The sequence below is a fragment of the Triplophysa dalaica genome, chromosome 13, assembly GCF_015846415.1.
Source record: "Triplophysa dalaica isolate WHDGS20190420 chromosome 13, ASM1584641v1, whole genome shotgun sequence".
NCBI classification, from domain to species: domain Eukaryota; kingdom Metazoa; phylum Chordata; class Actinopteri; order Cypriniformes; family Nemacheilidae; genus Triplophysa; species Triplophysa dalaica.
Window position 1 is genome coordinate 865,001 of NC_079554.1, and position 9,126 is coordinate 874,126.

The 9,126-nt window shown below is 40.5% G+C and overlaps 1 protein-coding gene across 1 annotated transcript in view; it reads left to right on the forward strand.

Moving 5' to 3' along the window:
* tmem244 (transmembrane protein 244) overlaps window positions 1–6,888 on the forward strand; it is a 10,025-nt gene extending 3,137 nt beyond the window's left edge. The window contains exons 3-6 of the mRNA XM_056764924.1: window positions 3,559–3,635; window positions 3,918–4,043; window positions 5,140–5,184; window positions 6,653–6,888. Coding sequence (XP_056620902.1) covers window positions 3,559–3,635; window positions 3,918–4,043; window positions 5,140–5,184; window positions 6,653–6,750 — 346 coding nt within the window. The 3' untranslated portion in view covers window positions 6,751–6,888. The remainder of the gene's footprint in view (window positions 1–3,558; window positions 3,636–3,917; window positions 4,044–5,139; window positions 5,185–6,652) is intronic.
* The last annotated feature ends 2,238 nt before the right edge of the window (window positions 6,889–9,126 follow it).

The window sequence follows — 9,126 nt, forward strand, 5'->3', positions numbered from 1 at the left end:
GGGGCAAGACGGCGCCTGCGGTTTGCTTGCCTCTGGTATTGCTTGACTGCCTTGAGTAAATCCCCTGACGCACGTCTGGCGACAGCGTCGAACAAACCTCTGGGCAGAGGGAACCCCAACATCAGCCTCTTGGTCAGGGAACAGTGCGGGAGGGTAGCCGAATTGGCACTCGAAAGGAGAGACGCCTGTTGCAGGGTTCCGCAAGGTGTTATGGGCATATTCAGCCCACATGTATTGAGCCCAGGAAGGAGGATTCTTAGTTGTCATACACCTCAACATAGTCTCTAGATCCTGAGTAATCCTCTCCGTCTGACCGCTGGACTCCGGGTGGAAGCCTGATGAAAGGCTTACAGCAACTACAAATAGTTGGCAGAATGCCCGCCAGAAGCGGGAGGAGAACTGAGGACCTCGGTCCGAAATGATATCCAGTGGGATACCAAATATTCGGAAGGCGTGTGTGCTGATCAACTCTGCGGTCTCTCGGGCAGAGGGCAACTTGGGTAAAGGAATGAACCTCGTAGCTTTGAAGAACCTATCCACAATCACCATAATAGTTGTGTTGCCTTGGGACAGAGGAAGACCGGTAACGAAGTCCATAGAGAGGTGGGACCAGGGCCTCTTGGGGATGGGTAGAGGGTGTAGCAAGCCATGCGGTGCCTGGTGGGTAACCTTCCCCTGATTACAGGGAGCACAAGCGCTGACAAAATCCTTCGCGTCTTGCTTGATGGTAGGCCACCAAAACCTCCTCTGGAGGAACTCGATAGTGCGATAAGTTCCCAGATGACAGGTCAGGCGAGAGGAGTGGCCCCACTGGAGAACCTGAGCCTGAGCTCTTTTTGGTACAAACAGGCGATTGGCCGGACCTCCTCCTGGGTCTGGTTCTTGGCTCTGGGACTGCCGGACCTACCCCTCGATCTCCCACCGTAACGGGGCCACAATCTTGGAGAAAGGAATTATGGGTGTCACTGGTCCCTCTTAGTGGGTGCTAGCATACACTCTGGACAGAGCATCCGGGTTCTTGGAACCTGGACGATAGGACAGAGTAAACTGGAAGCAGTTAAAAAACATTGACCAGTGTGCCTGTCAGGAGTTAAGACGCTTGGCCTGCTGAATATATTCCAGGTTCTTATGGTCGGTGTGAACTTGGAACGGGTGCTTAGCACCCTCGAGCCAGGGCCTCCACTCCTCCAGCGCCAACTTAACGGCCAACAGCTCCCTGTCTCCTACATGATAGTTCCTCTCTGCCGGAAAGAGACGACGAGAGAAGTATGCACGAGGGTGAAGATTGTTGTCCTTGCCTTTCTGGGAGAGTATGGCTCCTACGCCTACGTCAGAGGCGTCCACCTCCACAACTTGTCAGGATCAGGGAGGGTGAGGATGGGTGCTGAGGTGAACCGGTAATTAAGCTCCTTGAAGGCCCCCTCGGCCTCAGGACTCCATCGGAATCTAACATTTCCTCCCTTGGTAAGGGCAGTCAAAGGAGCCACAACGGAGCTGAAGTTACGGATAAACCGACGATAAAAGTTTGCGAAGCCCAGGAACCTCTTAGTCTCCTTAACTGCTGTGGGAGTGGGCCAATCCTTAACAGCCCCAACCTTCCAAGGATCCATCTGAATGTGGGCCAGCTTGACAATGTACCCCAAGAACTGGACTTGAGTGGTGTGAAACTCACATTTCTCCGGCTTGACAAAGAGATGATGCTCTAATAGACGGCTGAGAACTCTACGCACATGAACAATGTGCTCCTCTGGAGAGCTCGAAAAAATCTGAATGTCGTCCAGGTAGACGAAGAGGGACAGATTAAGCATCTCTCTTAAAACGTCATTGATAAGGGCCTGAAACACAGCAGGAGCATTAGTAAGCCCGAACCCCATCACTCTGTATTCGTAATGCCCCGTAGGCGTGTTGAATGCAGTCTTCCATTCTTCACCCTGTTTGATCCGCACAAGATGATAAGCGTTGCGTAGATCCAGTTTAGTAAAAATGGAAGCTCCCTGCAGAAGCTCGAAAGCTGTGGTCATGAGGGGCAGAGGGTATTGATTACGAATGGTAATCCTGTTGAGTCCCCGGTAAATCAATGCAGGGACGCAACCCACCGTCCTTCTTTCCCACGAAAAGAATCCAGCCCCGGCTGGTGAAGTGGAAGGGCGGATGATACCAGTAGCCAGGCCCTCCTCTATGTAAGAGTTCATGGCCTCCCTTTCAGGAGAAGACAGTGAAAGATGCGACCATCTAACCATCCTGGAAGAAGCTCAATGGCACAATCATAAGGACGGTGGGGTGGTAGGGTATTGACCTTTCTCTTACTAAAGACCATCTTGAAGTGATGATATTGACTCGGGGCTCATTCTTTCTGTTAGGGCCGGAACTAGAACTCGGGTCTCCGGTGTTGTGTGTGAACACTTTAACAACGGTGCCACTGAGGAATGTTAAACCCAAAGTCAGACGCACACACTGAGGCTTGAATAAAATTAAGAAGATCCTTTTAATAATGTCCCAGAAAACAAGGTAATCCACGAGGCTCAGGAAAAAGGGGTAACAAAAACAACTCCGTAGAGGCCAAGCGAAAAATAAAGTTCCCTTAAAAAATCTTAACTAAAAAATGCTGGTAATCCACATGATAGACCAGAAACGGAAGAAAAGAGGAAATTTAAACAACTCCGAAGAGGTAGATCCAAAAATAAATAGTAAGGTTCTCATAGAACTCCAAACAAAACAACAGCAGTTGAAGCACACAAAGACACACCACACACACAAAACATTAAAGACTGAGCAACGAGACAGGGAACAGGGACCAACTTAAATACACAGGGGACAAATGGGGAACAGGTGAAAACAATAACACTAGGGAAACACCACACGAGGAGACAGTGACATCCAGTGGCTGGAGACCGGAACAAGTCCTGGACCCTGACAGTTATTAACGGATATTTTTGGGACATCATTGACTACCATAGTAGGAAAATGATTGTATCTTTTTCTTGATGTTCTGCTGAACACAAAATGCGATATTTTGAAGATTTTTTCTATCATGGTAGTCAATGATGTCCCAGAAATCACAGTTGCTGACATATCTTTCTCTGTGTTCAACAGAACAAAATAATTTATACAGGTTCGGAACAACCTGGGTTGAGTAATTCAGGACAGAATTGTGGAGAAAATGCTGAAAGTTTGAACACATTTTGGACCGTTAGCAGGAGCAAATAAATACAGTTCATATTAAATCAAATGAATTTCAGTGTATGATCGTAGGGAGATTGTATTGAGGGATGTACGAGATGTAAACTGAGATCAGAATTAGTTGAGAAATAGAAACCGATGTTCAATGACAGTCACTTAAGTACTGTTCTCTAGAAATCCAAATGTTTAATCAGCAAGATCACACTTTTGATTTCTTAAGCGTTATATCTCAGCTGCTTTACTGACTCAGCTGAACAGATCTGACCAATTGTCTATTTATACGTTTGTAATATTTTGTTTCTTTACAATTCACTACATGTGCAATGATAATAATCTTACATCTTTCTACAGTGTTTTAAGATGATTGTTTGTTTTCAGGGTGGACGAGGTCGACAGTTTGTTAGCACCATTTGACTACACAACTCAACCATCATGGCAAAGCCCCAAATATTTAGGTAAACTGAAAGTGTATATAAAAGTTACACGATATGCTGTATGGATTGTGACCTAATGTGGCATAATACAAATCAATGTTTTTGTTGAGGTTTGCAGGTCATACACATAATGCACAACTGATTAAACTAACACCTCTTTTGTACAATAAAAACAGACTAAGTGTATTATTAAAGGGAGAAATATTATTATTGTGTGGACATGATATGAGTGGGTGTCAAGAGTTTACAGAGATGTTGGACAGTCAACTGGTTTGGTTTTGTGTGTGTGTTTGTGGTTGTTAGTGAGTGTGATCTCGACAGAAGTGACATACACTGTTGGTGGTCTGATATTTGCCTGGATTGTGGAGGATTGGGTGTGGGATTACGCCATCACTGTCACTCTTCTACACATCGGACTGACCGTAGCCGGTGAGATCACATGTAACATGTCAAACACAGCTGCTGTACACAGATAATTCAGAATAAATCACTTTAACCTGAAGCCTGTGTGTTTGATGAGTTATAACATGTGCACAGACACACATCACATCACATGTAAACCCTCAAATCTGATTAGTTCATGATACATTGCATTTACTTTATCTAAAGGTGACAATAAAGTTGACACTCAACACAACTTTATTTATATAGCGCTTTTTACCATTTTCATTGTTACAAAGCAACTGTACATGAGACATATTGACTATAAGTAAAACATTTAAGTTATACAAGTAAAAACAAAAGAGTGAACACAAGTCACACACACACACACACACACACACACAAGCACACACACAGCATGGTAATCACAGAGAAGCACACATTGAAGATAAAGGAGAGAGAAACACAGGCCAAATATTATACAGACTATAACATTTCAAAATGTTATAATATATGAATTATGCAGAATGTTACATTTCATAGTAATATTAATCAATCCAAAAACTTCTAAATTCTAAAGCTGATGTCAGCCACCCCCCCATGGCCAAACAGTGCAAAACAATATACAAACAGTGACAAAAGAACATCTCTCACTTCACAACACCAGGAGGACCAACAGAGAGAATTCCTGCAGTTCAGAGGGTGAAATAAAGTGTACCTAATAAAGTGGCCGTGAAGCATAATTCTAACTCTGTGCTACATTTGTCATCAAATTCCCTCTCCTCATATGTGCTCCTGCAGTCGTATAAATACTCAAAGTACAGATATTTAAGGCGCCATATGTGTAAGATCATTTTCACTCACACACAGGACATAATAAACTCACATTATAATATCAGTAGCCTTCCTGTGGTTTTACTGTTGCTGTGAGGTTAGAATGAATGAGGACAAAGAAACTGTGACAGTAAACATTTTTATGCACTTAAACAAGTGGATGTAAAAGAAAATCATCCTCTTTATCATTTGTATGATGTTGTTATTTTTATTCTATTTACCTCTTTGTTTGTGTCATTTAATTGTATTTCATGTCTGCTGAACGCAGGAGTTTTGAACGTTGTGGTTTTTCTTATGATTTTGCTTTCAGTTATGGCTGACTTTCCATCCGCTGAACATTGGTGGATTGCTCTTGGTAAGATCTCTTCGCTAATAATTATTTTAGTGTGAAGTTTTAACTAAAAATAAGATCATTGGCCATTTTTATTTATTTTAAAATGTATGTTTGCATAATGTCATTTTTAAAACGGTTAGCTTTAGTCCTCGATTCTGATTGTTCCACAGCTATGAGCACTTCACCTATCAACTCACAAAAAAATCTATATGAATAATATTTGAACTGTTACTTTAACAGTTTGTCTTTATTTTAACCTACACATTCATACGTTTACAATGCCATAAAATAAAATATTTGGCTGAATGGTTCCATAGAAAACCTTTACAGAAATAGTTCACCCCAACATGAAAATGAAAATTTAAATATTGAATTGCCCTGTTGTGAGTAAGTGTGAGTGAATTTTAAACCTGTCTGAAAAGTACAAAAGTAGATATTTGGAGAAATGTTGGTAGCAAAAAACCATTGGTCCCCATTGACTTCTAATGTATAGACACAACAGCAATGCAAGGCACTGTAGACCAACGCTTTTCTGTTACCAATCTTCTTCAAAATATCTTCTTTTGTGTTCTGCAGGACTCAAACAGGTTTAACATCACAAGAGGGCTCTTAAATAATGACAGAATTTTCATTTTAAAGGTGAATTACATCCGAAGACTTCTCAAAATGTTCTCTGAAAGGGGTTCTTTAAACTATATAAAAATAACTCGTTCTTGTATTGCAGCACTCTGAAAAAATGTTTTGTACATTTTGAAGAACCTTTCTGAAGAACCTTTTTCACTACAAATAACTGTTAAACAGATAAACAGAAAAGTTCTTATGGAAGCATTTAAACATTAGGCTCTTTCTGACCGGATAAGTTCAGGAACAAAGTCACAGAAAGAGTAAAGAGGGCTGTCGTGTGTGAAGTAAGTTTTCCCTTAGGCTTTGCATTCACACCAGCAAAACAAACTATTTAGTGACGTAAGCTGGTCGACGACAACCTCATTTAAGTTTGTCTGTCAACAACAACAAACTACAGAAGTTCAGCCAATGAGCAAAAATTGTGTTGTAAAGACTTTAACCCCTGATCTCTGTGTCTCATTGCTGTTAACTGATGTGTGTACATGATGATGAATGAATGAATGAATGAATGAATGAATGAATGAAAGAGTGCCTCTACTGATCACTGATCACACTATTCCTGCACACAATACAGCATAACACACACACCCACACACACATACAAGACACACACAAACACAGACAACATACACACAAACAGAGACACAGACACACACACACACACAACACACACAACAATCACACACAGAAACACACTTTATGCATTTTTTAGATTTTCCAAAAATATTGTTGTGTATTTCTAAGCTTGTTTACTCGTGTAAAGCTGAATGTTGGTCAGGACGGTGTCATGAGTCTCCATGAGTTGATGTGCATTCAGGTTTAAGTGTGTTTCCAGCACTGATGTTGTTCATCATCTCTCTCTCAGGCTCTGGTTTACTCATGATGATTTTTGGAGGACAGCTCTTAGCGTACAGACTCTTCAGAAATGATTTTGTTCATCCTGCAGATCTTCAGGATTTCTGAGTAGCTCCTCATTGCAGAACGTAACATCCAGGTGGAAATGTTGGATCCAGATCAAGTCTCCTCCCATTGCATTGTGATTGGTCAACACTGGATCCAGTCACTTTCCACTGCGTTTTGATTGGTCGACAGATTTCTGGAGCAGTTTTGCCAGAACACACGTGATACTCGTATTGTTGCTCTACCGTGTTCACATTGAGTTGTTCTTTTGACGGAAAACAAACTTGCTGAAGACAAACTTTATCTATTAGTATATTTTTGATCATGTATTTCATTCGATTTAGGGTTTGGGTTAACAAATATTTCACTGTGATTATTACTTGCAGGCGTACAGAGCAAAAGTTGGCGACCACCAGTTGCAACTTATTCTCCAAATTGCAACTCAGTCTCTCTCTCTCGTTCACAAGGTTACTTGTTACTAGTTTTGTTATTCCAACCGAATATTTTGCATTATGACTCTCTATGCTAATAAAACACATCCAGCAAAACAACTTTTGACATTTGTTTAATTACGGTTAAAATTTGCCTACATACAGTACAATCACACAGTTGTTTTGGACTTCTATCTCATGTAAACATCAACTTCCCATCATCCTGTTCAAATACTGACAAAGTCCACATGATGATCCCATGCAAATAATTCACATTTACATCAAGTGTGTGTTTTTAATCAATTTAAAATACAATATTATTGCACCAGAAACAAGTTGTATCCTTTCATCAGCTTGTCTTGACACAGTATTATTCCAGTGTCATGGATATAATTCCAGTGGACAGCACTTATAGTTGATGTTATTGATCTTGGACAGTTGTGGTTGTGTAATGCGTATGGATTAGATGTATGTAGTATTACAGTTTCTTTAGGACATATCACGTAAAGTCCTTATAGTTTTTCACATGCAGAGATGCTCATTTATCTTTAGATCAGGAGTTCTCGAAATGACATCCGGTGGATGAGACGTCTGCAGAGTTTCTGTCCTCGCGTGGGTCTTAGGATTCTATCGTGGTGTCAAAAGTTCATGAATGATTTAATGCGATGATGTATAAGAGCAGAGAGAAGGGAGCAGGTCAGTGTTGAACGCAAGCTTTACGGCAGGAGCGTCTGGAGTGAACTCTGCCGCGGGGCCGGGACCCCTGACGTCATGGTAACCAAACTGGCGTGTTACCTGCAGCTCTGGTAAGTGAGCGGGACTTTACTCTTCTGCATGAAGCTACTGAAGCGATCCAGAAGATTCACTTTCTCAACTCATTCTGGATTTCTAGTTCACACAGGTGTCTATCAGAGCGACCCGTGCAGGTGCAATTTAACACGGATGTACTGTTTGTATTCATTTACACTATACTCTGTAGTCTTGGTTTCTATTTTAGATTTTTTTAAATTACTGTTTTGTCTGAATAGTGTTGTGGGTGAGAAGCATCATACTATGTTCAGTGTTCACAGAAAAGAAAAGTTAATGAATTATTTAAATTACGTTTTTTATAGCTGTTGTTTATACACTTTATTGTGTTTGTTTGTGCACCTGGTAAACCCTATGATATGGGGACATTTTTGGTCCCCATGAGGAAACAAGCTTATAAATCAGACGGAATTAACCTCTGAAAATCTGAAAGAGCAGAAAGTTTTGTGTAATTGTTAGGTTTAGGGGTAGGGAATATGATTTACAGTTTGAACAGTATAAAAAACATTACGCATATGGACTGTCCCCAGAAGTCAGACCGTGACATCTCTGTCACATAAACAGATAACATTTCACTCTATTCTTCACATGGCCTGTATCCATTTCACTCAGTGAATGAACACGACAGAAGGACTTTGTTATAGTTTGAACGTCTGAACAGAATGTTATGTCATTTTCTCTTACAGTTTTATATACATACAGTATATATATATATGTTTTTTGTCTTGTTAAACTGAAATAACTTGTTTAAAGCTTGTGTTCATCTGTTTGGCTATATGTCAGTATTTTCGTTGTGATATAATGTGTTACAATATGTTCATGTGGAGCTTGTTTTCAAACAGAACATCTTGACATATTTTAAACTGATATTCACTTTACTGTATAAACAATATTTGTAATCAGAAACTTATTATAAGAGAAGACAAAGTTTAGCAGTCCTACAGTGTTAAACTGCATCTGCTCTGTTAACAAAGTTATTGTAAGAACACACTAAAACAAATATGTTGTCCTCAACTGAACACATCCTTGTGTTTTTTCTGGGATATTTTGTGTTACATTTAACACAAAATAGGTTGTTATCTTACATTTATACATAAAATCAACCGATAATTAGTTAAAAAGCACAACACAAACAGAGTGTTAATATTGAGTGAGAGTGAACAAATGATCAAATAATTATGTTTTCCTCAACATCCTTATA